This window comes from Clupea harengus, chromosome 2 (assembly GCF_900700415.2).
Source record: "Clupea harengus chromosome 2, Ch_v2.0.2, whole genome shotgun sequence".
Lineage (NCBI taxonomy): Eukaryota > Metazoa > Chordata > Actinopteri > Clupeiformes > Clupeidae > Clupea > Clupea harengus.
Genome location: NC_045153.1, coordinates 17877190 through 17896104, shown reverse-complemented (window position 1 = coordinate 17896104; position 18915 = coordinate 17877190). Strand labels below are relative to the sequence as shown.

The 18915-nt window shown below is 44.8% G+C and overlaps 2 protein-coding genes across 5 annotated transcripts in view; one reads left to right on the top strand and one right to left on the bottom strand.

The window, feature by feature from the left end:
* The window catches only part of pdia5 (protein disulfide isomerase family A, member 5), a 40122-nt gene extending 28133 nt beyond the window's left edge, over positions 1-11989 (bottom strand). Inside the window, exons 1-4 of the mRNA XM_012819863.3 lie at positions 11840-11989; positions 11375-11513; positions 5026-5152; positions 3654-3741 (exon numbers count right to left, since the gene is read on the bottom strand). Of these exons, the coding sequence (XP_012675317.2) occupies positions 3654-3741; positions 5026-5152; positions 11375-11513; positions 11840-11901 (416 nt within the window). The 5' untranslated portion in view covers positions 11902-11989. The remainder of the gene's footprint in view (positions 1-3653; positions 3742-5025; positions 5153-11374; positions 11514-11839) is intronic.
* A 429-nt stretch (positions 11990-12418) lies between these two features.
* The window catches only part of sema5ba (sema domain, seven thrombospondin repeats (type 1 and type 1-like), transmembrane domain (TM) and short cytoplasmic domain, (semaphorin) 5Ba), a 107265-nt gene continuing 100768 nt past the window's right edge, over positions 12419-18915 (top strand). For 3 of the 4 annotated variants that reach the window (XM_031585021.2, XM_031585016.2, XM_031585024.2), the window contains exon 1: positions 12420-12624. The gene's annotated coding sequence lies outside the window, so the exon portion shown is untranslated. Of the gene's footprint in view, positions 12625-18915 lie in introns of all 4 variants that reach the window. The other variant, XM_031585028.1, reaches the window with a different exon arrangement.

The window sequence follows — 18915 nt, the reverse complement described above, 5'->3', positions numbered from 1 at the left end:
CACACACCCACCCACCCACCCCACCTCACATCTCCCAACCATTCATCTATTCCCTGTTGCTTCTGAGGAAATGAGACACCAATATTAGGTATTATATATGTCCCAGATAGCACTGATCTTTAGAAGAAAAGAAAAAAAAGAAGAAAAAAAACCCCATAAAGGTATGTGGAAATGGAGAGCACGGGTCGGCTGTCAGGTGGGGGACGAGTCGATTAGAGCCACTGCGCTGCAAACATGCTGACTCATAATCACAGATGGCAAGTCTGGCTATTTATGGGCCAAACATGGCCATGCTTCTGCTGTTGAGGCGACAGCAGTGGCTATCCATCGCAGGCCACTTTGGGTGTCACTGTAGCCGAGCTGATCAAAACCTCACACGGGCGAGGAGACGCCTGGTGCTGAATGGGAATTAAAATACTGCGATAAAACCAAATACACGAGTCTGTTTAAAATGGCAAGCTGATTTTTTTTTTAAATAACGCAATGTTTACTTTTATCACTGTGTGACTCAATAACTTGGAGACAAACAAGCATTGTTTTCCCCCTTTTTCTCTTTTCATTTCAAAGGGCCTTTGTTCTACGGCAATAAGACTTGAAACATCAGCAAAATAACTCCCAAATCTAAACAGCGTGTATAAATAACACTGGTGTTTCTGCCTCAGCAACACCTGCACAAAACTGTCTCATGAGCAGATTGCTACTCAGCACCAAAACGGAAAAAATAATGACTGCTTAACAAGACCCTCTTCTCTCATTCAGATGAGCGTCCTCTCGGGAATGCCTTTTGTTTACGCCGCTCGCGAGGCATATGTCTAAGGCGACGGCCTCTTGCTGCCGACGCACGAGCAGCTTTGTTGAGCAGATCGGGACAATGGAAGCAGATGAAAAGCTGGATAAAAATACGAACAGAGCACGCCACTCGCATGACGCGCCCCTCTGAGCGCTCTACCTTTCTGGGCTAACGAAGAGGGCCTTCTGTGTGTCACGCATGAGTGGATGCCCCCCCTACCCCCCATAACCCGACTCCCATGCCAGGCCTGTGATGAAGCCCTGCAGGGCTGGTGGAGCTCAGCACGGCATTTGATTCACGCGAGACGGGTGAGTCACAGCAGGGCAGAGAATGGGCAGAGTGGTTGTGACACACCACACCGTGCCCTGGGTGCCCCACGGTGCTTTGATGGCCTCCTTCTCACTTCAAGACCCAACATGGGCCCCACTTTTTTGGAAAAACAGAAGGTGGGTGGATCAGCACCAGTACAAGGGCGAAGTGAAGTGAGTCATCCCTTTGGTAGCTAGAGGCTCCGAGTGGAGGACGCAAATATGGGGGGGGGATTTCTGGTTCCTCCACCCATGGTTAGCCTCACCATAACATCAGATTCTGAGCTCAGACTCCAAGCAACAGGTCATAGGTATAACAAAAGGCAATTACCAGGAACCTTTCAAAAAAGAAACTCCTTTTGGAGATTTCTACGGAAAGTGGAAAAAAATGGAACGGCCTACGGCCATGCTTAGCCATTTTAAACCTGAGGCAAAAAGTAAATACACAGATGGAATGAGAAAGAAAGAAAGAAATAGACTTCAAGCAGAATAGGGCAATTTGTTTTTCCCAATTAATCCATTCAGTCACTGATGTGAAGCCCCTAAAATGTTTGTGCTCCCAGGTGGAAATGTTCACTCTCAGAGAAAATAGGCCTACTTTGAGGTAAAGCAATAGTTAGGTTTTCATCCAACTTTCTAATGCAAATTTTGACCATTTGAATACAATCTTCTAAGTCGAATAAGAGTTAATGGAGGATATCTCCCTATTTGCATAGGATATGAAGTGAATAAGGTTGATGGAAACGGGTTTATTTGCATCAAATATCATTTGTTGAGTTTCCATTAAAGTTCCCCCGACAACCCCAAGTTTTGATCCCACAGATGTTCTTGAGTCCTCCCTTAATTAGAGGGGAATACATTCTTAATTTGCATATCACAGCAGATGGACACACACACACACACACACACACACACACACACACACACACACACACACACACACACACACACACACACACACACACACACAATATAAAAGCGCTTCAAATATGCAAATGAGTAGAATGGAAACCCAGTTTGACTCTTTCACTATTCTATGAAAGTTACTTGATGTGTTTAAAGGCAGTGCTTTGCACACTGCTCACACTGCTTTGCGCTGGGGGCAGGGGTAGAGGCAGGGCTTTGTACAGGCCCCTCGCCCAGTAGAGAAGTGAGGAAACAACACGAGAGCAATTCTAAAGCTCATCATGATGCACTTCCTTGCTGGCCTCGGAAGATAAGTGGCTCCGAAAACATTCCACCCAGTGTCAACATTTACAATGCTGTGAAATTCAAAATAAATAACTAAATAAATACACAAGCAAAGAAACTGAAATAATTCCTTCCTTCCTTTAGTTCTTCTTCCTTTTGTTGTTGGAGCCTTGCTCTCTGGATGACTCTGGATGACTGTGTTTCTCATCTTGCTGTCATCTGGTGGAAATACGTGACAGTACACTGGAAACTGGCAAGGGTGGCACTTCAAACAGCCACTGCCCATGTGGAGTACTATCTTCCCCTGGCGCTCTCCGCTTTGTTTTGGCACTGACCCTGGCATCGACCCACTCACACTTAGCCGTGTGTTGACACCCACTCAAAAACAGAATGGGTTTCCTAATTAAATAACAGGAAAATACTAGAAAAATTCATAATGATAATAAGCCGGCGGGCAATAAAACAAAAGGGCCAACGGCAATCAATTAGACCATTTCTGGTGCGCGTGAGGCCTGTAGCTTTTGTAACCTGGGGAACAAAGTAGAGCTCTAAGCCCGAGGCCATTACGTTGAGCAGAAAATCAATCCTGCCGAAGAGATGGCACTGAAAAGATGTCTTAAAGCATGATGTCCTCCCACTGTCCACTGTTTACCTCCCCAGCTCCTTACATGCTGGGGAGAGCCAGTCAATATTCAGCTGGATAGCAGCCTCTATCCAGCCTCTGGAAACTCCTCTAACTTCTCTGGTCATATGGCCATGTTTTCAGACTTTAACATTTATCAAAAGAGAGTCTTGGATAAACCCAACCAGTATTCAAACATTAAGTAGCTGTCGCATAAACATATATTCATATGCCAAATATGACATGCATGATGATCGAATGCTACTGGATGCCTTGAAAGACTTCTACAAAGGTAGCCACATCTATACCATAAAAAAAGTCCAGCTCAAAAACCTCATTTCAAAGGCTCCTCTGCCCTAAAACCTGATAGATCCCTGCCGCAAGGGATTCTGGGAGGATGTGCGAATGAAGCATCAAGCACGACTCTGTGTCTCATGAGCTCTCCGTCACCCACGACCGTTAGATGAAGAGTTGTGTTTCTCCCCTTCAGCAGCGCAGGGCAGCGCAGGGGACGGCAGGACAGACTCACTTGAAATATAAACCAGCGATTTCAGACACTCCATGTTGCCTCTGGGAAATTCTAGGAATCCAGTGGCTTCGGACCAAAGAAATGCTTGGCAGCAATAAGACAGAGGTTGTTGTGTGTGACATGACAGTGTGTGACATGACAGCGGTAGCACAGACGCAGCTCTTGTATAAGGAGCCCCATATTATAATGCCTGAGGAATGGTGACATACTTACCCACAATTCACCCAGGCAATGGTTCCTTGTCCTTTGACGGTCTGAGCAACATCTGACAAAAGCTTGAGCTGGACATCTCCAGATGTGCCTGTGGAGTTCAGGAAACGTTTGAGTAAACAAGCTTGTTGTTCCTTTGCAAACAATAACAATAATACCAACAATAACATATGACTTCATTTGCAGATCACTTGAACATATTTTTAGAACAGGGCCACTGCTGCGGTCTCTGGCCTGCTTCTCATACCAAGATGGTGATGAAAAAAGACAGATGGGAGATCTTGATTTTTCACCAAACGGACATCTCTTCTCCACACACACACACACACACACACACACACACACACACACAGAGCTCTCCCAAACTCCTTAAAAGCACAGCGGTTAACATTCTACACAACAGGCACACTCCTGATATGTGTAGGTATTCCCTCTGGCTCCTCCTCGGTAACAGAGAGCTTCAGAAAGCAGGAAATTAAATGGAAAAGAGAAGCATACACGAAAGGGAAAGGAAAAGGAAAAAAGAACGAATGAAAAAAAAAAAAAAGAAGAGCCAACACAGTGCTTGAGAGGATGATCGAGCCCTGGCTAGGCCATCAATCAAGGCCAGCGTTCGATTTGCACCAAGTCTTATCCATTGACCTCATGCTGCTGAAATGGCCAGTGAATTATGAAACAAATAAACCTCCGGGGGCAGGTGGTGTGGGGCGCTGAGGGGGGATTGAAGCCTTCGAAGCCTCTTACTGTGATCCAAGAGGGAGGACTGTTTTATGAATGGCGTGGAGCACGATGGCACGGCTCTTTGCTGGCTCCAGCTAACCGCGTATGTGAGATATTCAAATCAAATAAAAAAGTGTGTGTGATTTTCCTTGATAGCCCAGCAGGGAGTGGGGCTGATGTGGCTGCTTGACTGGGCTGCGGTTCGGTTCGCTTTGGTTCAGTTCTGCTGCGCATTTACACTGACCCAGAGGAGCTAGTGCAATCGCTGCTGTGGAAAGCAAAACTGAACCACAAGCTGCCACCGAATAACAAGAACAGGTCAAATGTTCTTGGCTGAATCAGAATGTTTCCCAGCGCGTCGTTCTAGACGTCAATGCACATTTTGGAGTGGATTTTAAAAAAATGAAGAAAAAAAAACACTTCAGCCATTTGCTCAGCTGAAAAAAAAATTCCAATCTGTCAAAGTTTGTTTATTCGCAAGGCCTGCTCTGCATTTCTACCATTTGTGACACACACACACACACACACACACTTCAGGACATCTATTTTAGACTCAGCAACCTGGTGTAAACACTGCAACACAGCAATGGGTAGGAAGGTCAAAAGGGGGGAGGACTGTGTGTGTGTGTGTGTGGGGGTGTGTGTGTGTCCTCACCAGACTTTGTGTAGAGGACCAGAACATTGGTGCGTGTCCTGAGCAGCTTTTTAAAGTCCTTGTGGTCGCTGACTCTCTCGATGAGCGGAGACACCTTCGCCGCCTGCAGCGTTGACACCACCCAGAGCTGTAGAGAAAGCAAGTGAGAGAGAGAAAGAAAGAAAGAAAGAAAGAAAGAAAGAAAGAGGGAACAAAAAAGAGAGAAAGAACATATTTGTACGGCTGTCACCTTTCACAGTCACACCACGCAACCACAGCACCCAAACACAGGGGGCATCTTACAGAACGAGTCCATCGGATTCCAGAAGAATGCAAACCATTGCAGCTTAAATCACAACACTTTTGTTGACACATTGCCAATGCCATTTTTTCTGGTAGCAAAAAAAAAAAAAAAAAAGAAGTCCACCAATACAACGGATATGTGAATTATGACACGTTCAGATACATAATCAATACAAGACCTTTGCTTTCACTTGTGTTGTCTTTACAATATTGAGTGGGAATCCTTCAGTCTGACTTACTGAAGCTGGTGTGCAGAGAAATAAATGTTGCCTTCAAAACGACACTGACTATTATTTTGTACGGCAATTGATTTGGCTGAGCCAGCGGTTGGGAAACAGACCACAAATTGACCTTTTTATAGCGAACAAATCATTTGCACCAAATTGTGAATGAAACAGACAATGCCACATGTCCATCTCCAACTACAGTTTCATTCAATGCGATGTATTCCCCATCTCAAACTTGTGCATGATGCAGCGATGACACAAAAACAGAACAGGAACTCTCGTACTCAATCTACAGCTCCCCCCGTGTCATTACATTGTTTCAGTGGGTGCGTGGAATCCGCTCGGAGGAAGGGAGCGGAGCGGAGGAGATAAGAGGGTGCCAGAGATAAGGAGGCCATCAGTGGCGGTGCACGGGAGCGTCACAACGGGAGCGGGGCGCGTCACGGCTGGTGACACCGATCCACCCTCTCACCCACCCATCCGCGGCCGGGATATGGAACCTCAGCAGTGGACTGGGAGAGGGTCAGAATTACAGGACTATATGTCTTGTCTGGGTCTGCCTGACTTAAGCTTAAAGGATGGTTAGCACGGACCATAAGCCCGACCCCAACTCCACCTACCCACTCCACACTTACAGCTCAACTGGTCTGAGATGCTTAAAATGAATAGATAGCATGGGCCATGACACCCTCCCCTCCCCTCTAACTCCAACACATCCACCCCTCAAAAGAATCCAGCGACTGTGAGCCAAACTGTTCACCAACTGGTGCTGATCCGGGCTAATTAAACGGCTCGCCTCTCTGGCAAAAAAAAAAACTCGGCAAGGACGGAATCTGTGAAACCACTATCTACAGCGGAATAGAAAAAAAACACACCCATCACACCAGAGGAAACCAAACACATGCTGGGGCTGACAGTGAGGAAGCCTGGGCGTGTGGCATAATAAGATATCCACTGACCACACATCCTCACCTGGCGGGGGAGGGGGGGGGTGGGATGAGGGATGAATCACAAGTGGCGCTCCGCAGGCCGAGCAGCGAGACAGAGAGCAGAGACCAGAGAGCTGACTTCCTTACCGTCTCTCACAAACCCTTGACTCACCATGGGGTGCCATTGAAACTGGCTGCTACCCTCTCAAGCATTAACACGTCTTCTCACCACAGAAAAAGAGAGAAAGAAAGAGGTAGAGAGAGCGAGAAAGAGAGAGAAAGAAAAGTGTGTGTGTGTGTGTGTGTGTGGGGGGGGGGTGAAAAAGGAGCTGAAATTCATGAAATGTTCCTCCTCGTTAATTAAATGCATGTGCCTGACCCCCTTCTGAACAGTATGTAAGGGACCACTTCACGCAAATCAGATCAGAGCATGGAACTGAACCGGAGAGACATGATGGGGAATAGAGAGTGGGGAGACGAATGAATCACTCTCTTTCTATTAATGACACACATCAGCCACACCTCTGTCCACACCTTGGCTGAGCTTTGGAGTAGCAGCCAGGCAGCATTAATCAAACAACGAGATGAAGGTCCTTGGGCACGGTACACGCAGTCAAGAGTGATTAGGCCATGGACGCTCTGAGGCACTAAACCACACTTGACCCCTGCGCTACTGCTGTCGTCTGTTGCCAGCGTCACGCCCCAAAACAAGAAATGAGATGGTGGTGAAAAGTAAAATGGCAACCTGAGACGCAAAAAAAAAAAAAGGCTCTCAGTGTGGCATGTGCTCAAGTTCAATAGCAAGGCATGAAAGTCAAGGTGAAAGGATGTGTTGAGCTCTTCAGACCCTGGTACTGTGGCCCACAGCACACACACATAAACCCATATCAAGGAGTTTAATGGTAGCCTACAATCAGTAGGTTCTCTTTCCATTGCAACAAACATAAAAGCAGCGCTTTCACACACACACACACACACACACACACACACACACACACACACACACACACACACACACACACACACACACACACACACACACACACACACACACACACACACACAGGCAGACACAGACAGACAGAATTGAAGAAGCGTATGGTTGAGCTGGGTAACATGGATGACACGGCTCTGTAAACACTGAAAGCACCAGACAGGGTGAAAGAAGGTAACATTAAAGCCTCCCAATAGACTCACTGCCCTAGACACATTCAAAACCATGCAGGCGGGCGGGCGGGCAGGCCGGCGAAAATGCCCTGCAGTTCAGTACATTTGTGGACAGGAACCCCTGAGAGGTGCGATAGTGTAAGGAGGGGGAAAAGGGGGTACAAGCTCCACTCCCCACTCCTATGGTCCCACTTCTCTTCGCACTCTTCTTACAGTCAGAGAGGAAGGACCCGCGCCAAAGGAAACGAGGGCATGAACGACTAGCAATCATCACCGTCCCTACCTGTTACAAAAGCAGCTCCTTTTTGGCTCTCACCGCGCCACCGGTTTGAATGAGGGCATTATCCTAATAACAGAGGCGCTCTCACAAGGCTGCCCTTGTTACAGACATCCATTCAGTCGCCTCATCAGGAAAGCACACAACTGTACGCTGCTGCAGGTCGATGGGAGAGGCTTTAAAATGGGAGAGAGGACTGATGTATACGTGCGTGCCGTGCCACACTGCTTTTGACTAATAAACCAGAACAGCCCCAGACAAGAGTAAATGACTGACAACAACCAAGAGGGTGAAGAGGCACAGAGGTTTCATGTCTGCTGATATGCAGTGCAAATACATATGCAATACTTTAGCTGTTGGTTTATATTTTACAACAAGTCCTTGAGAGGCTCTGTAAATCTGGGAGTGTTTATGAGAATCTTTCCTCTCTGCACTGTCCAGACGGCCAGCTTATTTTCTTACTTTCACTGATTATTAACTAGAGCCCAAACAGTCCCTTACAAACACACACAATCGCAGAGTGCAGGAATGCAATGTGTATAGTAAAGAGGAAACACATTGAAATCTGTAATGCAGCTTGGGTGCTGTGTGACATTTCTCTGCAGTAAACGCCCTGTATAGATACAGACGAGTTATTTACATTCAAAATAAATAAAACATAGGCCTAAAATACAACTTGTGTGGTCTTGCACTAAAAAAAGTGCAGAACACATGTCAAACCTTTGTCCAGTTACTGACTAAATAAAACTCTGACCAACAACTACACAACAACTGATCCTCAAATGTGCAATGTCAGTAGTCTTTGATCTAGTACTAAAAGGAAAACTACAGTATATTCTATGCTCAGTTGAACACTGATAGCATTGTATCAAACATAACTAGGAATACATTACTTGTGAATTATAGAGCACATGGATTCAATATCGTAAAAGACACAGATGATTAAATTAAGGACCAAATCCTGTTAATACACATTATTGCATGCGAAAACCTTGTTTGTACAGTCTGTGGAGACCACGGCCACAAACAGCTACAGGCTTCCTCATAAACATACTGCATAATAGGGTGCTTTACTCAACTGTTTATTGTACCAGCAGAGGGGATTTGGGAGCAACTAATGTATGAATGCAAGTGGAAAAAAAATAGCATTGTAATAGCATACCAAAGAATTAGCATTGCAAGCCCTTGCAGTGCAAAGGTAACCTTCTCCGTCGTTCCCCTGTGGGACGAGTTACTAAAGATTCTCCTCCAGTTCTCCATTCAGAAACTGAGCAGACGCCCTCATTCATGTGGATCATGTGCCGTGCTGGAGGGAGCCTGCAGCTTACGGAGCAGAGCGGAGCCCCCGGTGGAAAGACACACACATTTGAGGCTGCACGTATCGGTGTTTGCCCCTGCACCATTTTCTTTGACGCCTCTACCTTAAAAGAGAGAGCTGTGAAATGGCATGGTCACCCCCCCCCCCCATTAGCACTAGGATCCATTCTGCTAAATGCTTTAACCATAGAAGCTTACGGAGCTCAGGCCATGACCTCAACGGATATTTCCACATGGGCATGACTCTGCAGTGCCCAACCAGTCACTGGAGGTCTGCTCTCCATTGTGTTGTAGACCAATCTCTACAACTAATGATCGCCTCCACTGGCTCTTTCTGGAACATTAAAACAGACATCTGCGATTTGAAGTCTCCCCATGAGCTGACCTTCAGAGACACTTGGGCTATGAGCCTTCACACAAGATGCATCAAGGTCACATCTACATCTATGGCTTTCATGCTGTTGGCTACAAAACAAGTGTTGGGTGAGATGAGGGCGAGAGCAAGATCATCACACTTTATAAACAGCGTCATGCCAGGATCCGCCACACGTCCTCTCACCATGTCTGTGACAAATCTGCATAATAGATGCCATCCCATTTTCGGTTATAGGCCGCCACACTGAATCAGCACTTCCACTGCGGTGTTTGTGAAATGAGTTGCGTCATCTTCCTGATTAATGAGGCAACTATCCAGAACCTTGTGTGTGTGTGTGTGTGTGTGTGTGTGTGCGTACATAGGTGGGGATGGGGGGGTGGCACTACCACCAATAACAGTCCATCACTGCAACTCTGTTGATTCAGGCCATTGATAAGCTGAGCTCTCAAAGCACGTACAGGGCCTGGCAATGTCTGCGCGTTAGCCCTACCTCAACTGTGCGTGACTGATGTGAAGAGGGAGGGCAAGAGGACACAGTGCACCTGGAAATACAGCACTTGGTGCTCTTAGCAAAGGCACACTGAGGCGGAGTAGAAAGCACTTTAACGCTACCATGGTGGGGTGGCCCCAAAATTGGCAGCCCTGGCGGTTACAGTTTGGGTGTTTTAGGGTCAGGGGAGAGGAGGGGAGGGGGGCAGCTCACAGATTAAGAGATTTGAGAAATTGCTCTGACAGGCAGGGTTGTCATGAGGGGGGGCCATTGCAGATGGACTCCCTGTAACAGAATCAAACTTGGAACCAGCCGCATAGCCTCTTCCTTAGCACTCTTGAGAATCCACCTTTGTTTGCCATGCCAGTGACAAAACAGGATGTGGAACAGGAAAGGTCCCAGAGAATTAGATCTGAATGACGTGGCAGTACAGTTACAATAGATCCTTGCCCAATTTGATACACTGCATATTGTAGCAGGAGACTTAGATTAGCTGGTCTGCTAAGGACAAAGCTGTTGAATACAGCTCTCTTGAGGATGTCACATAACCCATGCTATTCATTTGCCACTTACATTAATTCAAGTGAAATGAAAGTGATAGATATGTGCATTGATTTCTTTTCAAGATCAACGGTTTTGATACAATACCAACAACGATTTTTTTTGACCACGCCTATCAAAAAGGTTTTGCTTTTGAGACCAACGAAAGGTCTAAGTAATTGGATACATTTCTGGAAACATTACTGGATAGCAATCACATACCCGTCACAAGACCACGGGCTTGTGAGTGGATGTGTGTGCTTTCTACCTAAGTGTGCCTTTTTTGGAGACGAATTACATGCATTAAACTAAACGCTTGATCAGAATCCACGTGAAATCTACGTCTTTAAATCCTACGCTCATTGTTTTTGCCCAACACACAAATCTCAACTACTATATCGGGCGAGTTAAGAGCCCGTTAGAAAGGCAACTGGCGACTCGATATTGACACTCGTTATACTGTACTAATATCAATCATTTTTTCCAGACCAGTTTGCCAAAACAGAGAGGCAAATTGCGAGAGCTATGCAACACTTATCACGTTTCGATGGGTGTTCTTACGCTAACTTCAGCTTAAAATGATCAATGGTCTCCCCTTCTCTGGCTGTCAACTTTACCTGGATGAAAAAGCCTACATTGCAAACAGTGACGATTATAAGACACTAACTAAAGAAATAAATTGCCACGTGGTTGCATGTTACAGAGTGGTATACCAAAGTATTCCAGTAAAAGCTGGCGACTTACCAGCAAAACGAGAATGTACATCTCGAGATCTCTCATCCGTCTCTCGTGGCGGGTCCAAGAAGCCATGATACCGCTGCCACGTCTGGCTGCGCAGGCGCAGTCCCTGCCCCAGCGATTCCAAAGGAGATCGGAAACGTTCCTGGGAAATGTAGTTATATAGAAGATGGGAACCATAGCAAATTAGGACAGTGGGACTATATATTTAAATAGATCTTCTAGTTTCCATGCTGAATGCTTGCTTGCGTTAAGAATAAAAAAACGATATACATTTCTACCAAATATATATAATTACACAGTCTTTCAGAAGCTAGGTTCTTGTAGCTTCTTATATCCACTTGTTGCAATTTATACATGTATTCCACCTCAAACCTTCTATTAATTTGTGAACAACACTGGGAACAATAGCCTTTTTAAATGTTTACAAACGTCAGACCGTTCACTGATTTATGGAGGCTGTAGCGCTACCTGGTGCCACCACCTGGAAAGATGCAGTAGGGTTGGATGTTGATAACACATCCCTCGTACATTTTCGACAATCAACCAAACTCCCTCGTGGATGACCAAAGAGCTCCAAGGTCCACGCAACTCTAACCCACGTTCTCCTTATTTTTTATTCTATGAAACACTGTCAGATGTGAACGGATCGAATTATTCATTTGCATGAACTTTGATTTTCAAAGTAGTTATGGAACTGGCATTTCCTTTCGTTTTTTGTGTCTCAGTGAACACAACTGTGACACTGGTTTCTTTACAGAAAGTTGTCCTGTCGATCATTCACTTTGCTAGGTCTTTTCCATCGCAAAACTTCGTGGGAGGAAAAGCACGCAAATAGTTAATTAATTGCTCTGGCACTTCGTACAGATCAAAATGGGCGAGTCCATCATGATAAATGGGTGTTAGATTAAGTTTGCGCAATAAACACTTCCAAACGACACGATTCCACGGTAGAAAAGGGAATGAAACTCAATGAAGTGCTTGTAGACCCATAGATATCAAAACAAGATCGTTTGACTGTCTCGAAATAGCTCTGGTTTAACGTCATACAGTTTTTGAACCCCCCTCTTTGTGTCAGTTGCAGGTAGTCTTAGTGTGGTTTCATCTGGTAAGGAGCGCGCAGTTACCAGCTGCAGGTCGTCCTGTTAGAAGCGTTGACACAACCAGGATACATCAGGACAGAGGATAGGAACGAAATATCTTTCTTTTCAGTGCATCTCAGTTAAACTTTCTAGGAAAAGTCAACATAAGAAAAGGTAAGTGTCATTTTTTCTTTTATTCAGTTCACAGTCAAATAAAGCAATCCTTACAAATGGCCAAGAACAGGAGACTTCAATGAACTTTTTATGCATCCTCAGTCACTGTCTGTCAAAGTGTTCAGCATGAGAACATCTAAAAACCACATCACAAGACGATTAACGATAAGCAATTGTAACTTAAGGCATGGTGTCATGGGAAATGTTGCTGAATGCTGAAATTAAAGTCGTACTTTAAAAAATATATAGCTCATTTTCACGCAGGGGTAGAAACTGGAAATCCTGATATGAGTAAGGGTGGTTTTATATGTAGCTTAAAACCCATGGGGAAAAGTGCGTTCTTCGCGTTCATTAACAACAGTTGCCTATCGACTTGTCCTTAGAACACAAATGAGTAATCAGTGAGGGGTTTTGCTTGGAGATGTCTTTTTTTAACATTATATCTGGCTATATCTAACGACAAAGGCAGCATAATGGCCAAAGATGTTTTTAATACCGATGCGGTTTTACTTGCCACTCACGTATCTTCCTGGGATCGGAATGGTTTTGGGGGGCTCAGGAACCGTAACATTGTCACGGTCCGAAGGCTGTCAAGTTCGTTTATTATTATTTCTTTGGTAGGCTAGGGTACTCCGGAGTTTTATCCCTTTACATTGTTAAAGTGGACTGTGCGTGTTTTGTTATTGATGATACAACGCATTATGTTTACCATTGTTGCCCACTGGTTATTTTTGTTGTTTAGGATCATGCTCAGCATTATTTTCAGTAGCACATACTATCAAATTACCAAAAGGTTTGGTAAATTATATTTATTTTTGATATCTTGTCTTTTTTTGTTGGCTGCTTGTGAAACTCCTATGGTTGGCACTGAATTCTCGTAACCGCCGTGTCGACTTATTGTTTTCCGGAGCGTTACGAATATCACAGTATGTAGCCTATTTGAAAATTTAGATAAAATTTGTCTGATGAACAATAGTCTTTGCCAACAATAAAGTGAAAGCTTTCAACGTTGTGCAGTGCAAAATGTGCGAAGTTCCTATGTCAATTTTCAGCAAACAAGGGGCTCAGGGGGTGACTGGCTGTATGTAGCGGGTGGCAGGAGGCTCTACACCGGATAAAGATGTTCGTGGCATCGTCTGTTGTGTAGATAACTGAAAGAGTTTAATTGAAATTGAGACCGTGGGTTGCCAATAGTTTTGCATTCGATAACAATTTAATTTAAGTAAGTACCACATTTGCGCAGACCGCACAGGGTTGCGATGGCTGTACAAAGACATTTTTACATTAGCATTTCTAGTATTTGTCTCTGAAAGGTGTTGCCTCAGTGGAACCTGTTCTATGCTAGGTATCAAAAATGAGTAAGAGACATGTTATCTAAATTAGTTAGTTTAATGCTTCCATATTCGCCCCGTTTTCTGGAATTCTAACGACAATTTCGCGACACCTTTCTGAAATAAAAGTTTAAAAAGGAAGACTTACTGGATATTTCATGGTGAACGTTAACTGCCACTCTGGTGAATGGCAGCAGAGGGCAGAAACGAGCAGCTATGTGCGCAATATGTGATTCTTTGAAATCATTCATAACAATTTGTAGGAGCCTATGCACATTTTGGAACTTAGTGCGCAGTGTGGCTTGTCAGCGCGGAACACCACACGCCAAATCTCGCCATTCAGTAAGCTTCCGTATCATTCCTAAACACAATACAATTGTCTAGTGCATACTGCCACAGCCAAGACAGACAGCATAGTGTTTCCTGTACAAAAAAATGCAGTGTCTTGGACAGTCCCCTGAGCTGTCAGAGCTTGCTGATGGATTGTTTCTCAGTCCGTCCACAGTGGGACTGCCAGCACATCTGTTCTGGCAAATGAGAAGCAGCTGCATCAATATATTGCCATTGTGTTGGGCTTGCTTGATGCATGTCTTGTTTTTGGTGAACACACAAACATCAGTCTGATACTGGTCAGTATTCATGTCACACTATTTTATTTTACTCTTGAGGACAGCTGAATGGATGATTCTGAAACAAGCAAAGAATCTGCATTCTGTTTTAATAGTGAATGGGTTGTACAATGGAACAGTGGGGAATAGTGTTTACCTGATGCCGTTGCATGAAATATGACAAAAGAACCAATCCTGGACTTGCAGCCGACTGACTGTTAAGACTGAATCATTCAGAAGAAACTTTGGAAAACATTTCTCATGCCTTGGCTGTAAAAACGTTAAAAGAAAATCTCTCTAGCACTTATTTTCTCACTCTTTCTTTCTCTGTCTCTCTCCCCCTCTCTTTTTCTCTCTCTCTCTCTCTCTCTCTCTCTATTAAGCATACATCATCAACACTTATTTTGGATGCAGCTGCTCTTCTGTAAAATCACCCACAATCTGATCATTATTTTGCTGCCATCTCCTTCAGATTTATTTCTGTTTACTCTGTACATCTACTGTGCCACACTTCTCAAGCGAAAGACTGCGTTAGGCAGAGAGAGAGAGTGAAGAGACAATAGATGCTCCTTGCCTCTCTCGTAAGCTGCACAGACTCGGCCTGAGATTCGGCTCATCAAAGTCTTTAACTGTTTGCATTTATGAGTGAACAGAATTAGTACTTTATCACAAACCAGTAATTGTTGTTGGCAAGAGTTCCCGTCCACCAGGCACCACCAACCTGCCGTGCCAAATGGCACCTGGACAATTTGTCACTCCACCGTGCTGCTGCCCTTAGGCACCCGCCTGTGTGCTGGATTCTTATTGTGTGTCCCGTACAATCTGTGTGGGGAGGAATTGCTTTGTGAAAGGCTCGGTGAATAGGCACACACATATTTTCATTCTGACTCATTTCTCAAAGAGAGATGCCCCAGCCGCAAGTTTCTCGTCAGGTTTTTTGGTGAAACGTGATAAGGACTGCGTCTGGGGCCCATTGTGCCTCTCTCTCTGTGTGTGTGTGTGTGTGTGTGTGTGTGTGTGTGCGCCCGTGGCTCTGCTTGAACACCTCTCGCAGCCAGAGAGCTCATTTGTCTGCGAGTTCTTTCGTGCATGTCCCTCTCAACAAATGTGTCTATTAATATTCATATATCAACCCCCCCTCCCCCCATCACCATCAGTGTGGACAGGTCGATTCAAGTGTTTGCCCAGGATGCGAGAGGCCTCCCATTCAAATGGAAAAGAGGTTTTCATCTTTAATGAACTTATGAGGGCTCTTGACGGAGGGCAGGGCACGAACACAGCATGGTTTGTCCGAACGCAAACGTGAATGATCGCCTCGGCATGAGGGACGGCGAGACCTGTTGGGCGCCATAGTAACGGTAGCGGAATACGAGGAGGCGGGGTGGGGGGGCAGGGGGATGGCTCTCCGTCAACCACATCTGATATCTGCATAAATTATTTCTATTCATTAATAAGTTGAGGCCAGTAATGACTCATTGGCCCTCATCAAAGTTTCAATGGTGCATATTTAAGACGTGCCATCTGAATTATTTGTAATGTGGTGGCATCGATTGAGAGGAGACCGAGGAGGATAAAAGTTTTATGGAAGGGAATCGGAGCTATCGTGGAGCTGATATTACCATATGGAAAGAAAAGACATGGAGGAGATGGGGATATAAGTACCCAAGATACAGTATTTCTGACTTCAGCTAGATGGGCTCGGTATCATGGAAGATAAGGCGGTTGAAAGATCCATTGCAGACATTTGGAATACTGCCTGGGAATCAAGATAAAGATCCCCCTGCACAAGCTGTAAAAGTTTTCAGAGATTTCCTTTTTATTGTTGTTGTGCCTAAAGTCAGACTTAAGCAGACCGCCATGGTGTAACTTTAAATCATGGTGATGAAGCATGATAAAGGATGTTGCACCTTTTAAACCTGAAAGTATATTTTACTTCTCCTCTTAATAGGCAGTGTCATAAAATTGTACAGTTTCTGCCAAAACAAGAAACAGTAGGTGTCTCAAATCACAACAATCACAGATGCTCTCAAAGACCAGAAGCTTTATGAGACACTTTGACTTGATTACACACTGACCACAGCATTAGTCTTTTAACAGTCAGCAGGTAATTGTTCAATTTTCCAAAGGTAGAGCCTGCTAATTACACAGGTTAAAGAGTCAGTAATCACATTTCAAGCTCAGGTGTACTCCTTCAGAGCTTGCGCACTGGTGTGGAGAGCAGTCTGTTTGTAACATGAACATGAGAAGATGATATGTTTTTTTTTTTTTCAAGTATGTGATCATATAATCAATCTGTATATGAATAATGTATCCACCTGAAGTGATTAGTTTTAATGGTCTCTACATCCAGTAGGTACATTGTCTGTACTGTAGATATTCTGTTACCCTTGGGGTTTCAGAAAAAGCTTCAGCAGTATCGTGTTTGCCGTCAGATGGCTAAGAGAATTTTCACTTTATGTTCTGTCCTTTTTTTTCTTTTTTCTTTTCCTTGGAGTGTGTTTGGTATTCTTCTCTGTGTGCGCCGGGTGAAATGCTTAGCAAAGGTTTCTAGTGGCACTGCACTCCGAGAAATGGCAGGGACAGAGCAGCACAACAACAGATGCCCGGAAAAGCCAGTGCTAGGCAGTGACTGGCACTGACGTGCCTCCCTTGAGGGAGAACAACACGGCCGGGGCTCAGGCCCATGTGAAGTGGGTCCAGGTTTGTATACAAATAATAAGAAGGTGGTGCTGCCCAGCGCTAGAAGAGCAAGTTTACCCTCAAATCACCTCAGAAAGTGTCTGATGATGATAAATGATGCGTCTGTTGAGGAAACTTGTGGAATTGTGTCTTATTATTATTTCAATTTATCCTACTAGTTTGATTTCGATTTGTATGCGTGTGACATTCTAAGAGTAGCTCTAGGGTTTGCACCTTTTCTCATCACAATAGCAATGAAATATCTTGCCTTGTTTTTCATCTTTAACTTTACAAGATAAAATGGACTGCGTCAAAGAAGTGTAATACGTGAGCAGTGTGGCAGAGGACTTGCAAAAAAACAGGCCCACTTATTTTCTGATGGTCTACTCAGACCAAAGGGGAGAAAATTGCTTTAATGCACTTGGTGCATTCTGTTCACTCTGCCATTACTTTGCCTTCCACTTCAGCTCTGCCTTGGATTGCCTCTGCTCTAGTAAGGTTCCTGTGACTTTTAGGTGTTTTTCGCTCTGTATAAATGGTAGGGTGGGCATGCCCTGTACACAAAGCAAAGAGAAGCATGAGGGCAGATGAGATGGAAATGGCCGTCTCTGCCTCTAAAATATGTGAAGGCTACGCTAAAAACAAGTGGGATGGATGCTAATGAAGCAACGTGTGGGTCCTATCAGGCTCTAATGAATTGACACTGTTCATTGTTTTTGAATGTGCCGTTGGCCGTGTCTGGCTTTTTGGTTGTCAGTCTGTAACCTGGTCTTGACGGCTGTCTGCACGGCTCTGCACATGTGAAATGGGATCCAGCGAATATGGTCAAGCCATACTGTCTGCAAGTCTAATTAATATTTAATGTGATTGACAGGAGTTCAGTTTGTGTGCAGACCCATCTTGTCATGCTGTTTGTTATTGTGGCATCTTACCACTGACAAATTCAAAATTGACCAAACAACTGAACTTGTGTGTGTGTGTGTGTGTGTGTGTGTGTGTGTGTGTGTGTGTGTGTGTGTGTGTGTGTGTGTGTGTGTGTGTGTGTGTGTGTTTTTAAAGCACACCTACTGGACACCCAATGCAAGAGTATAGTCCAAAAATATCCTTGTGTATTTGAAGGCAAAGAATCTCATAATTTATACATTATTTTCAAGGTTCTTCCAATTTTGGTTTATGTTTCTTGTCACCCCCCCTCCCTCGCATTCAAAGAGGGGAGTGCAGTTGCATGTAAGACGTGAAGGCATGCGCCTTTTCTCTCCCTCAGTGCTCTGTTCAGGGGAGCAAGCCTTCAATAAGGAGAAAGCGAGAGGGAAGGGGGAGCGGGAGAGACCAGAACGCTCCCACAGTTGATTTGGCCATTGTGGGGGGAGGAACACTATTTCTATTGATGGTATTGACGGTGAAGCCCCTCAAAAACGAAAGAAAGGGGGCCCTTTCAGTGCAGCGGGTGAGCCCTACAAAACTATGGGAGATGGGTGTTAAAGCTTTTGTGGGGTGCGGTGGGAACATTGTCCACGCTTTTGTGATTTAATACCTTCAGGTCCAGGGGCTCGGGCTATCTCTGTCGGCAAAGTGAGCTGCCAAGCCCATCCCATGGTGATCTAAGGTGCTTCAGGTTTATGTGACCTTCGCCATATAACCAGTGCATTGCATTGGGGGAAATGAGATGCAGG